Source organism: Hemibagrus wyckioides, linkage group LG08 (genome assembly GCF_019097595.1).
Source record: "Hemibagrus wyckioides isolate EC202008001 linkage group LG08, SWU_Hwy_1.0, whole genome shotgun sequence".
NCBI classification, from domain to species: domain Eukaryota; kingdom Metazoa; phylum Chordata; class Actinopteri; order Siluriformes; family Bagridae; genus Hemibagrus; species Hemibagrus wyckioides.
The window spans coordinates 29,166,283-29,189,326 of record NC_080717.1 but is presented as its reverse complement, the minus strand read 5'-3'; the positions used below and the strand labels follow the sequence as shown (position 1 = coordinate 29,189,326).

The 23,044-nt window shown below is 39.7% G+C and overlaps 4 protein-coding genes across 7 annotated transcripts; 2 read left to right on the top strand and 2 right to left on the bottom strand.

Annotated features, from left to right (window-relative positions):
• Positions 1-548: 548 nt before the first annotated feature.
• On the top strand, positions 549-6,434 carry LOC131358176 (patatin-like phospholipase domain-containing protein 2). Its single transcript, XM_058397744.1, has 9 exons — positions 549-750; positions 1,387-1,619; positions 1,758-1,823; positions 1,954-2,163; positions 5,190-5,250; positions 5,359-5,493; positions 5,571-5,691; positions 5,867-5,935; positions 6,036-6,434. The coding sequence occupies exons 1-8, from the start codon at positions 564-566 to the stop codon at positions 5,913-5,915; spliced, it is 1,062 nt and encodes a 353-aa protein (XP_058253727.1). The 5' UTR covers positions 549-563; the 3' UTR covers positions 5,916-5,935; positions 6,036-6,434.
• Positions 6,435-6,910: 476 nt separating this feature from the next.
• tdg.1 (thymine DNA glycosylase, tandem duplicate 1) lies at positions 6,911-13,110 on the bottom strand. 2 transcript variants are annotated; one of them, XM_058397741.1, is made up of 11 exons: positions 12,954-13,107; positions 12,328-12,397; positions 11,194-11,363; positions 10,827-11,068; positions 10,677-10,746; positions 10,411-10,546; positions 8,890-8,972; positions 8,711-8,805; positions 8,442-8,613; positions 8,211-8,342; positions 6,911-7,486 (listed from the first exon to the last, which is right to left on the bottom strand). In XM_058397741.1, the coding sequence occupies exons 2-11, from the start codon at positions 12,384-12,386 to the stop codon at positions 7,353-7,355; spliced, it is 1,293 nt and encodes a 430-aa protein (XP_058253724.1). In that variant the 5' UTR covers positions 12,387-12,397; positions 12,954-13,107; the 3' UTR covers positions 6,911-7,352. The 2 variants fall into 2 exon arrangements, with proteins under 2 accessions (XP_058253724.1, XP_058253725.1); XM_058397742.1 differs by lacking the exon at positions 12,328-12,397 and having other exon boundaries at positions 12,954-13,110.
• Positions 13,111-13,914: 804 nt separating this feature from the next.
• tdg.2 (thymine DNA glycosylase, tandem duplicate 2) lies at positions 13,915-20,770 on the bottom strand. 2 transcript variants are annotated; one of them, XM_058397191.1, is made up of 11 exons: positions 20,512-20,770; positions 20,123-20,248; positions 19,227-19,408; positions 18,429-18,622; positions 18,277-18,346; positions 18,062-18,197; positions 17,587-17,669; positions 17,403-17,497; positions 17,149-17,320; positions 16,947-17,057; positions 13,915-14,900 (listed from the first exon to the last, which is right to left on the bottom strand). In XM_058397191.1, the coding sequence occupies exons 2-11, from the start codon at positions 20,176-20,178 to the stop codon at positions 14,779-14,781; spliced, it is 1,221 nt and encodes a 406-aa protein (XP_058253174.1). In that variant the 5' UTR covers positions 20,179-20,248; positions 20,512-20,770; the 3' UTR covers positions 13,915-14,778. The 2 variants fall into 2 exon arrangements, with proteins under 2 accessions (XP_058253174.1, XP_058253173.1); XM_058397190.1 differs by having other exon boundaries at positions 20,123-20,195; positions 20,512-20,768.
• Positions 20,771-21,171: 401 nt separating this feature from the next.
• Positions 21,172-22,575, top strand: LOC131357847 (ubiquinol-cytochrome-c reductase complex assembly factor 6). Of its 2 annotated transcripts, none has more exons than XM_058397192.1 (3): positions 21,172-21,327; positions 22,098-22,231; positions 22,324-22,574. In XM_058397192.1, the coding sequence occupies exons 2-3, from the start codon at positions 22,124-22,126 to the stop codon at positions 22,411-22,413; spliced, it is 198 nt and encodes a 65-aa protein (XP_058253175.1). In that variant the 5' UTR covers positions 21,172-21,327; positions 22,098-22,123; the 3' UTR covers positions 22,414-22,574. The 2 variants fall into 2 exon arrangements, with proteins under 2 accessions (XP_058253175.1, XP_058253176.1); XM_058397193.1 differs by having other exon boundaries at positions 21,260-21,409; positions 22,324-22,575.
• The last annotated feature ends 469 nt before the right edge of the window (positions 22,576-23,044 follow it).

Sequence of the window (23,044 nt, the reverse complement as noted above, 5' to 3'; positions counted from 1 at the left end):
GGATTTAGGATTTTTCCAGCAGTATGCTCTATTAGCTTTTTTAATATAAAAAAAATCACTGTAATGAAACAGCCTTACAATTTGTTTATTTCATATTTGGGAATTTCTGAATTTCAGAGTTGTTTAAATGCTATTAGGATTGATATAATAAAATAAAATAAAAATAAATGAAAACCTTTCTGTGAGGTCAGTGTTTAGAGTTAGTTAGAGTGACCCCTGTGTGAGGTACAGCTTTGCCCAGGCTGACTGCAGCATGATACACAATGACATGCTGGGTCACTGAGTTCACTAGTGATGATTTACCTGAAATGGGTTTAAAGGACTCATGGACTGGTATCATTTTTCACTGGTAAGTGTGTAAGGATCATGTGACAACATAAAGCAATACCATACAGTGACACTGTAAAGGAGAAGAAAAAACAAACAAACTTATTTTGATGATTTAATATTACGTCGGGTTCAAAGTCAGCAGTCAGGCTGTGACTCTGTTGCATAAGTGTTATTGAAGATAATGTGAACTGCTGTGAACTTCCTCCTCATTCAAAGTGACATGCTTGAGGAACATGCTCACCTCTAATACCGAGTGGAATATTTCCTTTACTGGATGTGGGTTTTTGGGAATTTATTATTTTGGAGTATACAGCTGTCTGTTGGAACGGGCTCATCGACTGATTAAAAGTTCCAAAAGAATTTGCGGTGCTTCATCCGGAGCGCTGATAGCAGCCATGATAGTGTGCCAGATGTCACCAGGTAAGAGCTACCATCAAATATATGTACTGTACATCAGGTTTATACACACACCAGCAACTTTAATAGGAAAAGAACTTTGAATGAAAAAATAAATTAAAATTAAAATTGAAAAAAAATTTTTTTTTAGAAGAGTCCTAAATACAGTCCACTCTGAAAGTACTGGAAAGGCTAAAAGCCATTTTCCTTTTGTTTGCTTCACACTGAAGACACTTGGGTTTATGTTTAAAAGATAATGTAGAGACACTAGATCAGAATTTTAGCTTTCATTTCCATCTATATGTGTTAAACAATGATTTGTATTGCTGTGATGTGACTTTTTATATTTCACATACTTAAGGTTCTGCAGGAACCTTCAAGGTTCTGTGTAAAACTCCACCAAGGAGTATCAGAAAGCCTTCAAGAAAAAAACTTTTTTCCCCCTTAATTTAACAAATTGCTAAAGAAAACGGACGTGTCGTATTCGACTGAGTGTAGTGGAAAAACTCCAGAAGGGTTGATGTAGTATTTCCCATTTCATCACTGTTGACACTGTTAGTAAATGATTTAACGTCTGTCATGTTAAACGGTAACCACCGAAATAACAAACTTTATCATCTGTGAATGAATAGGCTTGTTGTGTTATTTTTTATTTTGAAGCAAAGTGCTGTGAAAATCTGATGGCAATAGCCAAAGAGGCTCGAAAAGGCATGTTGAGTTCCATGCATCCCTCCTTTAACCTGTTGAAGTTAACCAGGCAGCTGATGATCCGAGATCTGCCTGAAAACGCTCACCTCCTTGCCAGTGGGAAACTGTGTGTGTCGCTCACACGGCTTTCAGATGGCAAGAACGTGCTGGTGTCTGAGTTCACCAGTAGAGATGATCTCATCCAGGTGAACTTAACTCTCATGTAAAAAGGAGGAACATGATTGTTACTTTACATGTAGGAGTATTAAATGCCACAAAATACCACAGTGTACTGTTAAGCTTTAATATTGATCACATTTTTTACATTATTGTGTTTTGCCTAGGCTTTATTTTGTAGCTGTTTTTTCCCTGTGTACTGTGGAGTGGTGCCACCCCGCTATCATGGCACTGTAAGTACTAAAGAAATAAGCAGTCTAATTCTTTACCTGAGCTGTACACTATAATTACTAATACTACTGTATATTTATAATGAACTCTGATCTACTTTCACATGTTCGCCAACTTATGAAATACCTTCAGCACTATGTAGATGGTGCTTTGAGCGACAGTACCCCATATTCCAGTCTAAAGAATACCATCACTGTCTCTCCATTCTCTGGTGAAAGTGACATCTGTCCAGATGACAACCCAGTCTACTGCCAGGAAGTGAGATACTGCAATATGAGCCTTAATGTCAATTTGGCTAACGTGCACCGTGTAGTCCAAGCGTTTTTCCCACCAGAACCTGAGGTAAACTACAAACATGTTCAAATTTAGTTTACTCACATTATTCACAGCAGGTTCGTCTCGTACTGACAGGGTCGGGAGTTGGCTTTGCATGTTCTTCCTGTGCCTCATGGGTTTCCTCTGGGTACTCCGGTTTCCTTTCCCAGTCAAAAACTACACCAGGTTAAGTATGTAACCCGGTTCCCTGAGAAGAGAACGAGACGCTCTTGTAGAGAACATGAATAAAATGACATTACATATAGCAAAAAAACTAATTAACACAATTCAGTCTCACAAGCTTCCTTTCATTCTTTTCACTTTCACTTTCAAAAAAAGAAAAAACCCACAGTCCACCCCAGGGATCTGGAATGAAGGCAAACTGAAAACCCAGGAAAAAAAGAAAACCCAAAAGGATTTTCTTGAAAAGTCTGCCTTGAAAATGTATTTGTAAGGATGTCTGAGACCAAATCGATTTCTTCTCCTCTGTCAGCCATTGTGAGTTAAAATATATATATATATATATTTTATTTAGTTTGTGTGGTTCCTGCCTCTGACTACTCCAATTGTCCAATCAAAGGACGGGAAATTGCTGACGTAATCGTACGCCTGCTAGATGGCCCCAGTGACGCCAACTCACTGCCCCTTATTTTAAGCTCCGGGCGCCTGCACTATTGATTCTGAAGGCCTTAAGGCCGGGCGACACATGATGTCAGCCACTGTCTGAAATATGATTGATTCAAGATTCAAGATTCAAGAAGCTTTTATTGTCATTTCAACCACATATATCTGATGCAGTACATAGTGAAATGAAACAACGTTTCTCCAGGACCTGGTGCTACAGAAACATACAACAACAAGTTCAATACAAAACAACAAACAACACCACAGAGCTAGGACAGAAGTTTGTCTTAGCCACGTAAAGTGCACAGTGTGCAGCTAGGTGCTAACAGAGCATAGACAAGACAGTGCAAAAAAGACAATAAATACAATAAAGACAACACAAAAGAACACAGGACACTTAGCACTGAAAGGAAATAAAAGAACGTGTACTGGAATGTAAGTGAAATAAAATAGATAAAGTGAAATGATGTAAAAAAAAAGTATTGTGCAAAAATATTGTGCAAAAATACACAGCAGCAGTTGAGGTAGTGCAAATAGAATAAACATAAGTATAACTATAGCAGCGGATGACAGGTAGAGGTAGTGCAGTAAGTAATGAACAATATAAATTATGTGCGTGTGTGTGTGTGTGTCCACACAGTCAAGAGAGAGTGTGTGTGTATCTGTGTGTGAGAGAGACAGAGAGTTAATATACAGTTCAGTCCTGAGTGAGAGTGTGTGTGTGTGTGTGAGAGAGTGTAGAACAGTTCAGTCCTGAGTGAGAGTGTGTGTGTGTGTGAGAGAGTGTAGAACAGTTCAGTCCTGGGTGTTGAGGAGCCTGATGGCTTGAGGAAAGAAACTGTTACACAGTCTGGTTGTGAGGCCCGAATGCTCTGGTATCTCTTTCCAGATGGCAGGAGGGTGAAGAGTGTGTGAGGGGTGTGTAAGAGTGTGTGTGAGGGGTGTGAGGGGTGTGTGTGAGGGGTGTGTGGGGTGTGTAAGAGTGTGTGTGAGGGGTGTGTGGGGTGTGTAAGCGTGTGTGTGAGGGGTGTGTGGGGTGTGTAAGAGTGTGTGTGAGGGGTGTGTGGGGTGTGTAAGAGTGTGTGTGAGGGGTGTGTAAGAGTGTGTGTGAGGGGTGTGTGGGGTGTGTAAGAGTGTGTGTGAGGGGTGTGTGGGGTGTGTAAGAGTGTGTGTGAGGGGTGTGTGGGGTGTGTAAGAGTGTGTGTGAGGGGTGTGTGGGGTGTGTGAGGTGTGTGTGAGGGGTGTGAGGGGTGTGTGAGGGGTGTGTGGGGTGTGTGAGGGGTGTGTGTCTGTCCTCACTATCCGCTGAAGGGTCTTGTGATCTGAGACGGTTCAGTTCCCAAACCAGGCAGTGATGCAGCTGCTCAGGACGCTCTCCATGGTCCCTCTGTAGAACACAGTCAGGATGGGGGGAGGGAGATGGGCTTTCCTCAGCCTCCTCAGGAAGTAGAGGCGCTGCTGGGCTTTCCTGGTGATGGAGCTGGTGTTGAGTGACCAGGTGAAGTTCTCCGCCAGACAAACTCCAAGAAATTTGGTGCTCTTGACGATCTCCACAGAGGAGCCACCGATGGACAGTGGAGAATGGTCACTCTGTGCTCTCCTGAAGTCAACAACCATCTCTTTGGTCTTGTCGACGTTCAGGGAGAGGTTGTTGGCTCTGCACCAGGCTGTTAGATGTTGCACCTCCTCTCTGTATGCTGACTCGTCGTTCTTGCTGATGAGACCCACCACGGTCGTGTCATCAGCGAACTTGACGATGTGGTTGGAGCTGTGCATTGCTGCACAGTCGTGAGTCAGCAGAGTGAACAGCAGTGGACTGAGCACACAGCCCTGAGGTGCTCCAGTGCTCAGTGTGGTGGTGCTGGAGATACTGCTCCCGATCCGGACTGACTGAGGTCTCCCAGTCAGGAAATCCAGGATCCAGTTGCAGAGAGAGGTGTTCAGTATTGGATAAATACTCTTCTCATAAATATACACTACTGGAAGCAGCGCAACCGAGAGAAAAGCTATGAAATGTAGAGAATAGATTATTGGGAATAATTTAATACACATTCATGGAAAAATATATTAAATATATTAAAATGCAAGTCAGTGATTCAGATCATTGCTGTTTAGGCCAGCAGAGAAGGACTTACTGACCCTGACGGTCCACCACTGGTATCTCATAGGGAGCTAACTAGTTGCGTAGAATCTCTGCCGTAACTCATATGTTTGAAATCTCTGACTTTATTCTCTCCAGTAAACCACCAATGTAACCGTGCTAGCAATATCTGCCTGCGATATCAGGACAATAGACAACCGCTAACTAACAAACTAGTCAATATAATATGTTGAAACAATAATTTCAATATAACCACATTTAAAGACATGTTTCAGAGTGGATTTTTCCTTTATGTTTAATTTTAAGTAACTGGTTGTTCTGGTCTCAGGTTATGGCAGAGTTCTGTCACAACGGATATAAAGATGCGCTCGTGTTTCTGAAGGAAAACGGTGGGCAAGAATCAAAATATTCTCATGTACTGTATATAGATATAAAATAGATGTTTATTCTGACGGTGTTTTGTGCTTAGTGAAACATTATAATCTGTCTGATTTCAGATCTCTTAGAACAGGAATCATTTATGACTGAACATATACTAAACCACAGACAGGATCAGTCTGGATCAACCAGCAGACAGAGCTGTGTGTTGGATAAACAGGAGATGAACCTACTGCCTGCGTCCGTCCAGAAAGGTATTTCAGTTGTTTACTGACTAGAATGACAAATCTGTTGTCTGTTTGTGAAAATATGGCTTGTTTCTGTCCCTCAGTCTTTTCTCAGGCTAGTAAGAAAGATGAATGGAAGAGTGAACTATTTGCGGTGAAGTTGCTCACATCCACGCTGATGGTGTGTGTTTTGCCTGTAGAGGTCGTCTGCTTCATGCTTCTGAGGTAAAATGACCAAGCTACCAAAATATACACCAAAAGGAGAAAAGAATCCGATCATCTGTAAGATGGTGTTATAGGAAAAAATCGTGATAAAACTATTAATTAAAGACAAACTGATCTGATCATCTTTCTATAAATGCTTAACTAACAAATTGTTAAATTTCTAACTATAACTCAGACTTGCTGGCTGGATGATGGAGATGGCATCTGATCGTCTGTGCTTATAGGAAGTCACCTCACAGAGAAGGTGTGGATGAAATTGTCCTGTAAAAGTTTTTACACTTCATATTTCTCAAACTTCTGCAAAATTCCTACTCTGGATTAAGTGCTTGCTTTTTTTTTTTAAGCATAACACCACTGAAGGTTCCAACTCTACATCCTTAAGTCATCGGCAGTCCACTATCACGTCCAAGTCCGTTCCTGGATCGTGGGTGACGGTACAAATATACACAACGCACAAAAATGGACTAGGCAGCAAAACAGGAAAAGGAAATATTTACACCCAGCTGCTTCTCTTAAAGTGTTTTTTTTCTTAGTAAGGTAATTGCAATTAGAAATAAAGGACTATTTGTGCTGAAGAGTCGCATTACACCTGAATAAGTTGAACACAATAAAATTTTAATAGAGGAGAAATGTAATCATGTTTACAATAAGAGTAACAAAATAGCACCAAGAGTGTTTTATATAAACAGTAAAAGCACAATAAATCAAAGGTTTTAAAATTTCACGCAGTACCATGTGCCATAAAAACGGTGTTACAGTACTTGAGAAGGCGGCGAGACCGTCTGACACTCGACTTTGTGAATTCATGTCACAGGAGAAAACTACTCCACAAATACCAATAAACACCACCAGCAGTCACATGATCGTATCTGTATGCTCTTTTAGAAATGTACCTTGAGGGATTAACGGTGGTGTCTTTGCTTTGATTACAAGAGATTTAAATCATTTCACCTATGCTAACTTGTCCTATTACACCATCTTTTTTATATAAAATGGGGAGATCCAGGATCTTTAGTTTCCATGCTGAGCTACAGATCGGCTTTCAGGCAGAGAAAAGTGTGCATATATTTTGCACAAGCAAAAAAAAAAAAACATTTTTGTTTTATAACATTTAACCAAATCAAACTACATACTGTTCAATCTCAAAAGTCAAGTATCAGTCCCTGATATCACATGAAGAACTGCATCAGTGCTTATACACTAAGCAAAAACAAACATGTTTTGGACACAGTATACAAAAAAAAGAAAAAAACAAGTTCAGTTTCATAGAAATACTACTTTCTAAAATGTCTACTTCAAATTCATGGCAAAGAAATTAAAAAAGAATTCGTATTCGTATCTCCTCTCAGATGAAGAGTGTTTTGTGATAAGAGTCTTCAGTCTTCAGAACTGAGGTCCAGTTTAGAGTTGCTGTGGGCAGCAGGTGACTGAAGTAGCCGTCTCTGCTTCGAATCATACTCGTCATCCTGTTCTCGTGGCCGAGTGACGCGGCAAACATAACGGTCTTATTATTGATCTGTAACAGATTTTAAACTAATCAACAAGCTGAAAAGTCAGTGGATTGAGAGCGTTCCTGAACTGAGAGAAGCTGGTGAGAGGCACTGCACGAGATCTGTGGATGAACACAGGTGTCAAGTCCCTTACTGAGACGACGGTCCGGTTCATACGGCCTCCGCCCGCGCTTGTGACGAGCTGCCGATCTCCGGAATCTGATCTGCGAAGGAATTGGTCATCCACTGGCCATCTGGAAGCTGGCCCACTGCGTTCGGATTCCTGGGCTCCTTCTCTGCTGCTTCTGAGGTGCGGATAGACAAATCAGTAAGTCATATAATGCAACGACTTTGCTTTTGATAAAAAAAAAAAAAATCTGAGCAGGCAGAGAGGAAAAAATAAATTTGACCACAAAAATCCCCAGAGTGGACACACTCCATACTAAGCGATGAAATATGTATTAGATGAACTTGTAAATATTCATTTTATGCTTTATCCAGAGTCTATGCTGAAAAAGGGGTGTGATGGGGGCAATGAACAAAATATGCATAAGAAGATGAGAAACTCTGACAGTAACTGAAGCTCAGGATTGGACCGAGGACCCTGGAGCTGTGAGGTTCGAACACTACACCCTAAGGTCAATCTGCAGCACTAACAATCTGCCACTGATGGGCTGCCCTTGAGCAAGGCCCTTAACCATGTCTGCTCCAGGGGTGCTGTATCATGGCTGACCCTGCACTCTGACCCCAACCTCCTATCATGCTTGGATATGCAAAGAATAGAATTGCACTGTTCTGTTGTGTAAATGTGAAAACGCTTTCTTTTTCTTCCATATTAAAGACCAGTAAATACACTCATATACACAAATACAAAGTTTTCAGGTGTCTTCCATATCACCAATGCGAGGGGTCAAAAACGATGAATGTTATGCTCTTACATGTTTGTGCCTTGGTCAGTCATTTACCACCACTCTAGTAACCTAGACTTAGTAAGGCTTCCATCATCAGGTAACAGAAATAGTACTTGACCTGCTTCACCAGAAGCGAAGGCACAGTGGCCGTTGCCTTCCGCCATTCCCGGTTCCCCATACGCCCCTCCATATGCAGCCTCATAGCCAGGATCATAATTCTCCTCCTTGATGGCCATTCTCTTAGCATCCTCTGCAGAAAACAGGGTTTATAGTTCATTATTGTGGAAAATGTTGGAGAAGGTTAGCAATCACACATTTATATGGCATAACGTGGAAGACATGCACAAACCTTTAGCCATGCCCAGATCAAACGTGTAATTGACTTCCTCGACTTCTCTGGGTTTGGCCACACCCTTGAGTTGGTCTCGGAGTTCTTTGAGCTTGATGTAGAAGTGCACTTTGTCCTGAGCTCGAGGGAACTGGGCACAGCGCGCACTCGAGGAGGGCATCAGATACAGTGCCTAAAGGCACACAGAGGTGTACAGCTGTTACTCTTACGGTGATCAGCTTGAAATGAAAATTGAGCTGAATTACATTTCTAGGCGAATCATGTCCTACCGTGTCTGAGTCAGGAATCTTGAGTGGCTGTAAACCAAATTCCAGACTTTTGGGCTTTTTCCCAAATATCTCTCTACAGAACATTTCATATATACCTTCAGAAAGAAGAATGGTAATGTTAGAAAGACGCCATGACGCCATGCTCTGAGTGACATATGACTCGATCCATACATACTTACATTTCCCATTAAAAACTGCTATGAGAGGTTTGAACTGTTTAATCTTCTCCACTAAAATTTTGCCACCTTCTCGAAGCTCTTTACTGCATCAGAAAGAAAAAGCCAAGTTGAAAAAAGACCGTAATAAAATAAATAATAAAATAAATGTTATATAATCATTTATATAAAACGATCACAATATCTCAGTAAACTACATCATAAAACTGATCCTGAGTACTTATAAATAGATTTATTATATAGTCATAACACCTTTTTTTAAAAATCATCAGAACAGGGAAGATGCGGTTTTATTATAAATGCTGAAATGCGTTCATTTATGCCATTTTATTAAAAACTGGTCATTTAAATGGCTTCTGCAGTTTGATAGATAAATTTGTTCTGTTATTTAGATAAATGAATGCGGTAGCTATCCATCTGCATGAATGTGTTTGTGCTTACATGTGCTTACTCTTACAATAAACCGAAAGAATAATACACTAATACCTTGACTTAGGAGTTTAATTGGTTCTGTGTCCGAGCTCATAACTCAATTTGCTCGTATATCAAATCAAATTTCTCCATTAAAATGAATTGAAATGCTATTAATCCGTTCCAGCCCCCCAAAAACCACACCAATTTTTTTTGTCACGTGTTTTTAAATAAGAAAAATGTACTTTATAAATAACAAATAATGTATAAAAAAATAATAATACATAATAAAAGAGAATGTAAAGAAATAAACTGGTTTTATTAAGTGTATTTACCCTGAAGATCAGATGAAGATGCTGGCGGAGGGGGAGGAGATTGGTGGAGGAGGGGGGTGGAGTTTTTCATTTCATGCTCTATTGCTTAACCTAACTTACTCACTACACACTCAATGCTACAATTAATTGCTAAATTTAACTTACACACTATGCTACATTTTATCGCTAAACTTAATTGCTCCTTTTTAAAAAAAAAAAAAATTTTTCACTTCACTTAATCATCTTCTTCTCTGACTTTTGCCTTTTTCTCCACACTTTCCTCGCTTTCACTTGCAGGGCGTTTCAATAAAAACCTGTCCAAGGAGGTTTGTTTCTTCCTCCCTTTCAAAATGTTTGGTAAATGAGTGATGAAGTGTCTTTACACAGCGCCAACGCACAACCTGGAGAGATCACCACGTGAACTGACCGCTTGCTGAGTGGTGGGTGGAGTAAGCTCGCGTGCTCGTAACTCAGATCTCGGCTCGTATCTTAAAGCAAAAATCGACCGAGCGACGGCTCGTATCTCGGAAAACTCGTAAGTTGATTCACTCGTAAGTCAAGGTTTCACTGTATATGTAAAAATGATCTAGTGAGGCTAAATTGTAAAAATCCTTAAATTGACAAAATTTTTCAAAATATATACACTCCATTTTCTTTTTCCAAGCAGAAGAGGAGGGTTAAGAACAAACAAAGACCTGGTCTAACAGAGGCACATGTGCAGATGGAGATAATGAATGGTATCATATCAAGAGATTGTGTTAATTGTGAGCGTTTAAACACACGTGAGCATCGGTCATACCTTGAGAGATCTTTGCTTCCTGGTGTTGCTCTTGCCACCATGTTAGTGAAGCCAATGCCATATTTCTCAGGGAGAGACTGGTCATGCATGTGGTTCAGCAGCTGCTCAGTGAATCCGGAAAGGAACAGGCACTTCCCTTAAAGGAAAGAAGAGCAGAACAACAGAATGATGAATGAGCAATGAATAACAAGTATATAGTATAACTAACGGCTAACAGTAACTAAAAAGACTGAACAGCTTTAATCTGAAACAATACTGCAACTCACAGAAGTGGTTTCCAGGTCCAGGGAACCATCGTCCGATGTAGGCAGCCATGAGACCTGGATTAATTCCAACCTTTATGGAGAAAACAAGAGAGAATCAGACAAAACCAACTGACTGCGTGCACGCACACACACACACACACACACACTTACAATAACATAGTCCAGGTTATGTGTAAGAATGTCCGGCAGAGTCCTTTTCATGACTTCCTCCTCAGACATGCCCTTGAAGCGGTCGACTTTCCTTTTAACTTTCTTAAAGGACTCGTCAATCTTCTCCTGTGCTCCTTCAGCAGGTTGGCCCTCTTTTTCCACCTTGGCCTTCTTCGGCTTGGGGCCTGGTTTAGCTTTAGGCTCTTTGCTCGCCGGTCTGCGCCTCTTTCCTTTAGTGGGAGCTTTGGGTTGAAAGAAGGAAAGTGTTTAACCGATCAGACACAAGACTTCTACAGCACTGTGGCAAAAATGGAGTCAAGATTATTATTTTTAATACTGTGTATGGGTGAAATGGTTTAAAGCGTACCTTGCTGGGGAGCACTGGGCTGTGGTGCTGCAGCGGGCGGCTCCTGGACGGGCATTTCCATCAATCCAGGTTCTTCTCCGTGTCCTTCCATGAAGTGGGCAACGTTACCGTTAGCCATATGAGAGTACTGTGCGTGGAGGGCTTGAAGATGCTGCTGTGCTGACTGAACCCTAGACAAATGCAAACGAAATCAAAAGTTAAAAACGTTGTGTTTATAGAGCACTGAACACAGAAAACAGTTTATATAACCATTATCCTGGAACTTCATTTAGATATAAGGAGAATAAAGTTTTCTATGCGGCTAATTTAAAAGATCTGGAACATTTTAGAGCCCTTTTAAATAATAATAATTAAAAAAAGCTTACTGCCTTTGTAATCCTTTGAGTTTGTAATTAAACAGGTTTGTGTGTGTGTATTTCAGACTTCGATAACTCCTGCAGCCGTGTTTTTACACTGAAAATATTCTTAGTTCCTGACCCAGTGAGCCATGATGAGGATGCATTAACTGACTACAGAGACTTCACGGCACCACTGTGTTATACATGGAAATCCTGACTGTGCTGGACTTCCTAATGACCAATCACTGACCAGCATTGATCCCCATAGTTCCTGTTTTAACTCTTGGAGCAGCTAATAAAAGTTTTCCTGCCTGATTACTGAACCCTTTCCCATGTATTCACGGTCACTGCTTCATTTGGTCAGTGTTACTGATGTAAACACAGTATTTAACACATAATATAAACACACAGTCTGTGTATCAGTGCTGTAGGAAAGAAATCCTGCTCTATTCTTCTCGTTATACTCTCCTCATGGAGCATCATTAGACATTTGATATGCAAATGAGCAGAATGAATAAATTAATATGCAAATTAGTAGATTAGTCTTCTAATGAAGTTTACATGGGGTTTTGTCACAGACCCAGAACTGTTCAATAAAACTGTGAGAGCAAAACCGGGAAATTTATTCATTAGTAAAGTTGCAGATAAATTACAGAATTATTATTATTATTATTTTTATATTATAAGTCTATTTTTATAGGCTGGTTAGTAACATTCAGTGCTCCAGCAACATGCTAATGAAACGCAGTGAAAAGTCAATCCTGGCGCCATTTGATGACAAAGCGGGGAAACTCACCAGTGCTGAACATAATCCGAGGGCACATGAGGCAAAGATCCGTAACTTCTTTCATCCATCTTTACGGGGACTTCGTGATAAACCAACATTCATATTTATTTATTTATTTATATTTATCTTTAAAAATGTTATTCCTAGCGGTAACTAGTTAGATCATGGAGAATGTTTCTAACCAGTCTATTCTCTTCAGCAGGTGCCACTTAATGTAGCCAGCATGCTAATGATCAACAAGATATTAACATTTATTCAGTACATGTCAGTGAGATAGCTAGCTAACTCCCACAAATACTTTCACATTAAAACAGGGCCTGCTTCTTATCCAGCTTAGCCTCCATTCTTTCTACTCCATTTAACTCCGCATGCTGACCAATGTAAATATCTCAAGATACCGTTACATGTCACAAATACAGTTTTATTTATGATAAATATATATATATATATATATATATATATCAGGCCTTTATTTTAGCTGAATTTGCTAACTCAGACACTTAGCCAGCTATAATGCTAGCTTTATGAATGGATGTCAGAGGTTAGCTAGCTATCTCCTTTTAAACATCATGATGTCAAGTTGTAATAAATGTTAATAAAACATTTAACCCGTTTGTAAATTAAATCATACATACCGTTGTTAATATGAACAAAGAATGATGATAATAATCCGTTAAAATATGTATTTTCCCTATGAAAAACTAATTCAGCTGAAGGCAACAAAGACCAACACAGTCTTCAGCAACGAGTCATTCCGGCACCGGACTGTACCAAGTGAAGGATGAAAGGGGGGAGGGGATTCCTGCCTTTCTCGATTTAAAACGACATATTTAATATTTCTGGCATAACATTATAAGTAACAATTTCACACATTTTTTCTCACTTATTTAATATTATATCCTTTCTTTAGATTCATTTACTTAACTGCCCTTTCTTTATATCTTGTCCATTTCCTTGACGTTTAAATGTTTCAGAGCTCGATCGCTATTGGTTGTCAAGAAAGCCGCTTCCTGTTTCCACATGTCATAATAAAGTTACCATTCTGTATTCTAAACAATATCACTATATTGTCAAAAGTATTGGGACACCCCTCCAGATCATTGAGTTCAGGTGTTGTTTTTCAGGGGTTGGACTCGGCCCCTTAGTTCCAGTGAAAGGAACTCTTAATGCTTCAGCTTCATACCAAGACATTTTGGACAATTTCATGCTCTTTGTGGGAACAGTTTGGGGATGACCCCTTCCTGTTCCAACATGACTGCACACCAGTGACCAAAGCAAAGACCATACATTACATTCATGTTCATGTAAAGGCAGGCGTCCCAAAACTTTTGGCCTGGCTCGTAGTCTGTGCTTTTATATATAAATAAATTTGCTGGATAATTATTAATGCATATTATTTTATCACAATATTAATTTCTATGTTTATATAGAGGTTAAGATATTGTTCTAGTTTGCTGCTAAACAGCATGTGTATAGAATTACAGTCTGATATTCAAAATAAAAATTGTAATGAATAAACTTCACAATTCATTTCCCAAAATTCCCAGGTCTTATGTTCAAATAAATACTCATTGGCACAAAACCAAAAAGGCTGGTTGAGAGTTTTTTATTGGTCATTTTCAACAGTCCAGCTGTGACTGTGTGGTGAATATTATTCAATTTATTAAAACACAACTGTTAAGAAAAAAAAAAAACATGGTACAAAATTACACCATAAATAGAAAAAATATGTACAGTGAAAGTTTGATGAACTTTTGTACATTCAAAACACTGTGGAAACATTTGTACCAGTAAAAGTACAACCAGTATTTACTAACAGAACAGCCAACAGAGCAGTGGACACTGGGTTCGTAAACATCAGTCCTAGATGACCACAGCACTGCAGGCTTTTGGGATTTCCTGCTGTTCTTGTGTGAAGCGGTCCATCTGAAGTCCAGTTTGTGAATCTACACGGTTTGTGCAAACTTTTCATGATCACACAGTGCAAGAGTATAAAGTACCCTTCAGTTGAGGTCAGAAATCATAAATAAGCACCGATGAGTATGATTTAGTGTGAAATATTGTGCAAGAAGACCAACTCATGCATCATGCATGGCCTCAGTATTTAGTAAACCTATTCAACCTGGTAAAAATTCAGCATTGCTAAAAGGTTTTGTGTATATCTTTCAAAAACAAACAATGAACTAAACAATAGTCTTGAGTACTGTATCATCACAGTAAGAAAAATATGCAGCTTACTTTTACAGAATGCTGCGATTTTCAAGTAAAATACAACACATCTGCATACACAGGTTCATAATAAAGATACAAAAACACACTGGCTTTGAAGTACATGATCTACACCTACTACGAAACACAATAAATAGACTGGAAAGTCAGGTAACGGTTATAAAACTGCTTTAAATTCATTCTCCTTTCAGTTCAGAAGAGCTGAGTAGGCACTTGCTTGAGAAAAGTCCATCAGAAATATTGTGATGTCTCCGTGTTGCTGGAGTACCTAATGTCTGGAATCTGGTCTGTGAACGGCTGCATGGTCCACTGGTTAGGCTCGACCTGTCCCATAGCTGCAGAATGTTCAGAACCTGGAATATACCAAGAGTCAAACACATCCATCATAATGATGTAATGACCACATTCATGCAGGTGATTATTAGTTATTATTATAAACCTAACACTGGTTGGTTGTTCATTTATGGGTTCTATAGGTCATCTGTTGTGAAATAACGGTTAGACACCGACCAGGCATAACATTATGACCACCTGCCTAATATTGTGTTGGTCCCCCTTTTGCTGCTACAACAGCCCTGACCCGTCCTGCACTGTGTATTCTGACCCCTTTCTATCAGAACCAGCATTAACTCCTTCAGCAGTTTGATCAACAGTAGCTCGTCTGTTGGATCGGATCACACGGTCCAGCCTTCTCTCCCCACGTGCATCAATGAGCCTTGACCGCCCATGACCCTGTCACCGGTTCACCACTGTTCCTTCCTTGGACCACTTTTGATAGATACTGACCACTGCAGACCGGGAACACCCCACAAGAGCTGCAGTTTTGGAGATGCTCTGATCCAGTGGTCTAGCCATCACAATTTGACCCTTCATCAAACTCGCTCAAATCCTTACGCTTGTCCATTTTTCCTGCTTCTAACATCAACTTTGAGGACAAAATGTTGACTTACTGCCTAATATATCCCACCCACTAACAGGGGCCATGATGAGGAGATACTCAGTCTGATTCACTTCACCTGGAACTGGTCACAATGTTATAGCTGACCGGTGTATATGCAACTGTGACCTCATTACACACAAATACATATACATCACCGAGCTGCATTATTCCACCCGCGCTATTACATTCACACAACAACCAGAAATCATTTTCAATGAGAATCTGCGGTGACGTTATCGACAGTAACCGTTTGCTTCTGGATGTGGGCGTGTCCAAAGTCATGACAATGTTGAGAAAAGTTTAAATTCCTGCAAATACGGAGCGACTCGGTGCAGCGACTACCAATAGGAACAAAGGCAGATCTTAGAGAGAGAGTTATTACTTTTCAATTTTAATATTTCTTGATTTAAAACGACATATTTAATATTTCACTTATGTGGCATAGCATTATTTTAACGCCATTATTAATAATAACATATTTCTCCACTTATTTAATATTATTATCCATTCTTTGGACCCATTTACTTAACTCCCCCTTTCTTTTACTCTACCCATTTCTTTAACGTTTTAATGTTTCAGAGCTCAGATCCCAAAACTTCATGCAAATACGGAGCGACTCGGTGCAGCGACTACCAATGGGAGAGTTTTTAGAGTGTGTGTTACTGTAACAAAGAGCATACACTGCTTCTCCTTCATCTCGTATGATATGACGCCGATGAATTTTATGTACAATCGTCAAATCTCCATCCAGACCGATTTATTCTAGTGACAAGAAAACTGATGTGTTAAGAGGAATGCTAGTTGTGGAACGCACTGAGAAACGTTATTGCCATGGCAACCAGAAGTAGGAACACGCCTAGTGACAACTTCATAGTGCAGAGACGGGAGACTCGCAGTGATAAAACCACGGTATGTGTGAACACGGCATTGAATAAGAATAAATGATCTAATGTTATTATATGTTTGAAAACTGAGAACTGCACAGAAAAGAAAGCATGCAACCTGTGGTCCAATTAATACTCATCCGAGTGTCTCAGACTTTTAATGATTCACAAGAGGTGGAAGAATTGAGACAGAAAAGGCACCAACACTTTACTCTAGGTTTGTGAAAATGAACTGCACTGATGCTAAAGTGAGGAAAATGTTGGTCTTTTTTTAAAATCATAAAATCATTCTGGTACAAAAAACTGTCACCTCTGTGTGAGCTTACTCCTAAATTCTGTTACTGCTGTAATGAATACCTTTCAGTATTTAATTAGTTATTTATTTAGTTAATAATACATTCACTTTACGTTGATCAAACCAGACTTCACACTCAACCAAACAGCTCAAAGCTGGAAAAGCTTTACATCATCCACTTACAGCAGCATCATCAAGACATTGCTATAATGTGTGATATCTTTGGTTTTACTGCCTGCAGCGTGAATGGAGACTGTAAACAGACGTTAGTGACCATCACCTGGTTGATTAGCAGGAGAGAAGCTGCACGTCTGTCGCGTCGCACTAGTAGAGCTTTTCTCGTAGCCAGGGTCATGCTGCTCTTCTTTGATAGCCATTCTTTTAGCATCCTCTGGAAATGAGACAACGAGAAATCGAAAATATTTGTTACTCACTAATGTTGTGATGTTCTTCACATCAGTTCCCAAGTCATCCCAAGTTACCTTTAGCCATGACTAAGTCAAAGGTGTACTCCGTCTCCTGAATCTCCTGGTTCTGCATCACACCCTTCAGCTGGTCCCGGAGTTCCTTCAGCTTTATATAGAAATGAACTTTGTCCTGAGCTCGAGGGAACTGAGCGCAGCGTGGACTGGACGATGGCATCAGGTAACAAACCTACGAAGAAATTCACACATCCATAAGACGGTAGCAAAGATACTAACAACTAACGCAAACGAGTACCGGTCGAACATCGTACCGTTTCCGTCTCTGGAACTTTGTAAGGCTGCAGACCAAATTCCAGGTTCTTGGCTTTCACTCCAAAAATCTCCTTACAGAATGTCTCATAAATACCTGAAGTGGAAAAATGAGCTTTTTTCAGATGTGCTGTGATAAAGATGGAGATGTTTAAGGAAAAAGGTTTACAGTAAGGCTGACGTTACATTTCCCATTGAAGGCTGCAATTCGTGGCCTGTATCTCTGGAGCTTTTCCAGAAGTTGTTTGCCTCCTTCTCGAATCTCTTTGCTGGAAAAAAAAACATGAATGGTTTTATATTTCACTGACGTTAATTCATACATTTCCTCTTTCACGACCCATAATGACTGTTTGGTTGCTAAAAGTAGTTCTACAGGTTACTGAATATGATCGTGTACTTTCTTTATTCCCGCTTGGTTTCTGAATGTTGGCTTACTTTTGGGGATAAAATGACTACAAGTTTTTTATTCTCATTTGTTGGTTTGTAGAAGTTGGTGAAAACCACAGACCTGTTATTTAAGCTTGGATAAATAAAAACATAGAAATGAGTGAGGGTGTACTCTCTTTTTCCCATGACTGTAGATCTGTAAGGTCTGTTATTTATCTTAAAGCTGGAACTGAAAAGCACGGGTTGAGAAACCAGCTGGGATTTGAGATCTTACTTTGAAAGGTCTTTGCTCCCAGGTGTAGTCCTCTCTACCATATTAGTAAACCCGATGCCATATTTTTCCGGAAGCATCTGATCGTGCATGTAGTTGAGCTGCTCATCTGTGAGCCCTGATAAGAACAGGCACTTCCCTACAAAACAACAGTAATAATGTTAATTAGATTAACGTAGAACACAAATCTTTATGAGAAGAAGGAGAAAAATACATACAAAAATGGTTTCCTGGATTTGGATAATGTCGTCCTTTATAGGCGGACAACAACCCGGGGTTGATACCGATCTGCAAAATGAGTGGACAAGATGAAATATAATGATCCAGAAGCAACAATTCCAAAGCATTATACAGTCCAGAATATACTCACTATCAGAATGTCCAGATTGTGGGTGATGATGTCAGGCAGTTTTTTGGCCATGACCTCTTCCACGGACATGCCGTTAAATCTGTCCAGAGTTCGTTTGGCTTTTTTCACAGTGACTTCAGCGTCGGTTTGGTGGTTTTTTTCCTGCTTGGGTGGCCGTCCACGCTTCTTCCCTTTCTCAGGTGTCAAAGGAAGAGCTACAAAGGATATGAGAATGGTTTTAAAGGTCATGCTTGAGGTTCATTGTCTCAAATATTTTCTATTGGAAAGGCTGGACCTGAAGCTAACCTCAAATCCTTACTCCAAATGACTGGTTGCTTCACTAAGCTAGCATTGACACTTTTCTATGAAATATAACACACAATAAAACGCCCTGACAATGGGGCAAATGTGATGAAGTGCCTTAATGGCTGCTAAAAAAAGTGTTTACATGCTTCAAGGGTGCCAGTTGCTTGATGAAGTCCCCACTAGGGTGACCTTCCAGTGATAAATATGAGATGTGGTGCCATTTTTGGTCTTTGCATGCAATGAAACAAAAGGCAATGTCCTATATGCCCCAGAAAATTCAAGAAAACAACATGCAGTGCCCTGTAGGCTCTCATACATACAAAGAAATAAGATGCAGTGCCCGATAAGCTCCTTTATATTTAAGAATAAAAGATGCTGTGTTCTACAGGTTCCCCTACATGTAGAAAAATGAGATAGAGCCTCTTTTTATGTAAGAGGTGCTCTTTTTTATTTTTTGGCTCTGTCCCTCAGACAGCATCTGTGTGCATAACAAGGCTGTGAGACGGTCAGTACCTGGAGGCTGGACAGGCAGCTGATGAAACTGACTGATCTGAGCTGGCTCTCTATGGTCAGATAATTCATTCATGCCGCTATACTCTTGGACATCCTGCTGGTATTGGAAAGAGTTAACCAACTGGTGGTACTGAGGAACTGGGTGTGGTTCTGCCTGAAAATGCTGATGTGTTGGATGATACCTGGAATGAACAAAAAATGAGACAAAAAAATTGGTGTGTTGAGGTTTTCAGTGTAGAGATGGTTCTTTATCATTTATGAAGAAGTCTCCAGTGAAAGGTTTTCCAACAAAATCTTCACCAAACTGCGTTTCATTAAGAAAATAACAGACAGGTTGGTGTGAGGGAACAGATGCTCTGACAATGACATTAAATGTATGTATAAAGGGATAAAAAAAACAACAACACTGTTGTTCATTTATAAATAATAAGTAGGAGCTCTGGCATGTATAGAAATTTTAGAAATAGCCTTTATTTGTAACATATACATTACTGCACAGTGAAACTCTTTCTTCACATATCCCATCCCGGGTCAGAGCACAGGGTCAGCCATGATACAGCGCCCCTGGAGCAGAGAGGGTTAAGGGCCTTGCTCAAGGGCCCAACAGTGGCAGCTTGGCGGTGCTGGGGCTTGAACCCCTGATCCTCCGTGTACGCGGAATAAAAACAATAAATCATACTGGGATGTGCAGTTACTGGAAATTAATCAACTTCAGGCGGGTGAAAGTAACTCACCCAGTCTAAAACTGAGGACTAAAGCGCTGCTGTTTCAGGTTTAAAGGACTAAAGCGCTGCTGCATCGGGTGTTGTAAATATTATCAGGAGGAATCTGGAGACATTCTGATTTATTGATGTTTGCAGTGAACACAACATTCCATTCTCATTGTTTTTACTCACCAGTGCTGATATAAATCCACGCGCTGCCTCTGAGACTCGAACTGCTCTTCCTCCATCTTATCTCCTGGACTTACTTTAACACATTCATATTTATGTACACGTTACTGCCAAGTCTCCAGCTTTTCTCTGGCATTTCAAAATAGACATGTATGATAAAAAAAAAGTCAGCTTATATTCCTAAAAAGTGTTTTATTCATGAAACACAAACATTTCTACAGAAGTGGACAGACCCAGTGTCCAGACCCTTAGAGCTCTTTCCTCTCCTAATCACAGATTATTTTTACGGCACCGGAAGTGAGAACCGCGCAATGGACACAATCAAAGCGACAAGCTTCACGTTTCATACAAACACACAAAACAAAATCTAAAGGAAATTAAGGCACACTCACCTCACAGATTCAATAATCTGAAATAGACTTTTTGCTGGAAAATAAACAGTTTTAAAATATTGAAAGAAAATGTTCCGGTTTCACTACATCGGTAACACTGCAACAATAACACAAAGCCGGCCTGAACACATTTCAAAATAAAAGTCCGTAAAGTACACGGATAAATACTAAAGAAATGCAGACATTTATAAGTGCTTTAATATATGTTATATTGTTATACAATGCCCCACAACCCACCCTAGAGCACCACTAATACAGAGTATCAGTTGTATTGAAGTAGACATAATTCTTGTTCGGTTTTTTACATATCTATTCACATATTTTATCCAGGGAAATGTGTTGACTTTAAAGAAGCCGCTAAAAACGATCGTTCTGTATCCGTGTGCATATTAATTTTGTAATACAATTGAACGTATTAATCCTCAACCACCACCACCACCCCTGATATCGCCTTACAATGGTCTCGACCAATCTGTACGAATGGTTTCATTGGTTTAATTGAGGACGGTGTGCGATTTGGGACAAAAATGTATCAGTACGTTTTTGAAAAACTTGCTCTCTTGGTGCTAGCTATGTCAAAATGTCGGAAAGGAGGAATCCCAGAGGATTCAGGATTAGCACAGCACTGTGAACATGTTTAAAGAATAAAGAATGAATGTGATAAAGATTCGGCAAACAGAAAAGATCAAGTGTTGAGATTTCCAGACCGCTAGGTGGCAGTAAACCAGTGGCACAATGCAGCCTCAATTCATAGAAGAAGAAGAAGGAGACATGTAGAAGACCTGTTCTGAGATTAATCTAAAGTAATTGTTAGAGGTTTGTGTGATATTTTGAATCTTTATATATAAAGATAAAGACATTGCTGTAACTTACTGATGTTCAATCTACCTTGCTAATTGTAAGTAACCTTAGCTATTGCCAGTGAATGTCACCTTATATCACAATGTTCTATTTGCAGAACGCTAATAAACACAAAGAGCTGTTCATGTGAATGTAGATAAAGACTGTGGAAAAAAAGAAAAGAAAAGAAGAAAAAACAATAAGCCACTGAACCGCACTAGACCGGATTAATGATGTGTCGGTCACGATGGAGTCGGTTCTTTTAAGTGAATATTGAGAACCGACTCTCTGATATAAACTGCTTGATTTATTCTTTTTCCTTGACTTAGACGATATTGTTACTCAGGCTGTGTGTTTAATCAAGACGCTTTTAACTGAAACACGAATAAAACCAATATTTACAGTATTTGCGGTATGTAGTGGCTTCGTGATCTTAAGTCATTTTAAAAATGTAATGTTATTCCGTTATTTATATAACAAAAACATTCAGCATTCATTCAACAATGTCATGCAGGGTTCGAGAAAGAAAAATTAATATTGGACATATTGTGATGGCGGTTTGGTTGAAGAAAAAGCGTGTGTGAGCTAAAAGAGTCGACTCTCATTGATGAACTGAGTCAAATGATCTGACTCACCTGAAATTCCGAGCAGTACTACATGCAGATTTGTGTAGGGGTGTAGGTGTTGATTTTAACACAGTTAAAGCACAAATATCAGGAAATATTTCTTCTCTTTATGTGGTCCAGTTGCAGAAACTTCTCCTGGTATAAAGATGCCCGCGGGTGTGTCTTGGCCGAGGTACATGAAAATGTTTGTAGCCAGTGTGTTGTCCATGTTCGCTGGTGCTGAGGTCGTCCATCGGTATTACTGCCCTGATTTGGTACATTTTAAGGATATTACTGTTACTTTTCTGCATTTAAAGGATCAGATTTTTATTGATAAATTGATCTAAGAACAGTTCTTCTTTTATAGAGCATTCCAGAGATTCCTCCAAAGCCTGGAGAACTTCAGACAGAGCTTCTGGGATTGAAGACTCAACAGACGGCCTCTGAGAAACACTGATGTCAGTCTTCATCCGTAAATGTGTATATACGTGTAAACCAATATAACCATGTTATAGTGTCATGACCTTGTAGAATTCTGTGAAATTCCATAATGGAAGAGTAAAGTAGTTATTTGTATTTTTTCAGGTAATTGTAATCAATAAAAGCCATTGTGTTGGTTAAAAAAAAACTTTTGGAATTCCTATGTTCACAGTTCCTGAAGATGTTCATGTTCATCCACTTCAAGGTTCAGTGTTTTGTGTGTTCTGAGATTCTTTTCTGCTCACCACGGTTGTAAAGATTATTTGAGTTACTGTATCCTTCCTGGCAGTTTGAAGCGATCCGGTCGTTTTCCTCAGGTTTCTCGGATCAACAAGCCGTTTCCACTCAGAACTCTCTCTCACTCTGGGTTTTTCCTTTGTTTTCTGCACCTTTCTGTGTTAATTCTGAAGGCTGCGGTGTATAAAAATCCCAGGAGATCAGCAGTGTATAAAAATACTCTGGTACCAATAACCAGGCCATGATCAGACTAACAGAGATCACACTTGTATCTTTGATGTGAATTTTAACTGAAGCTTTATGCATTATGAAAATTTACATATATACACATTTACACACACATGCACACAGTGGATTTTTAAAAACGTTAT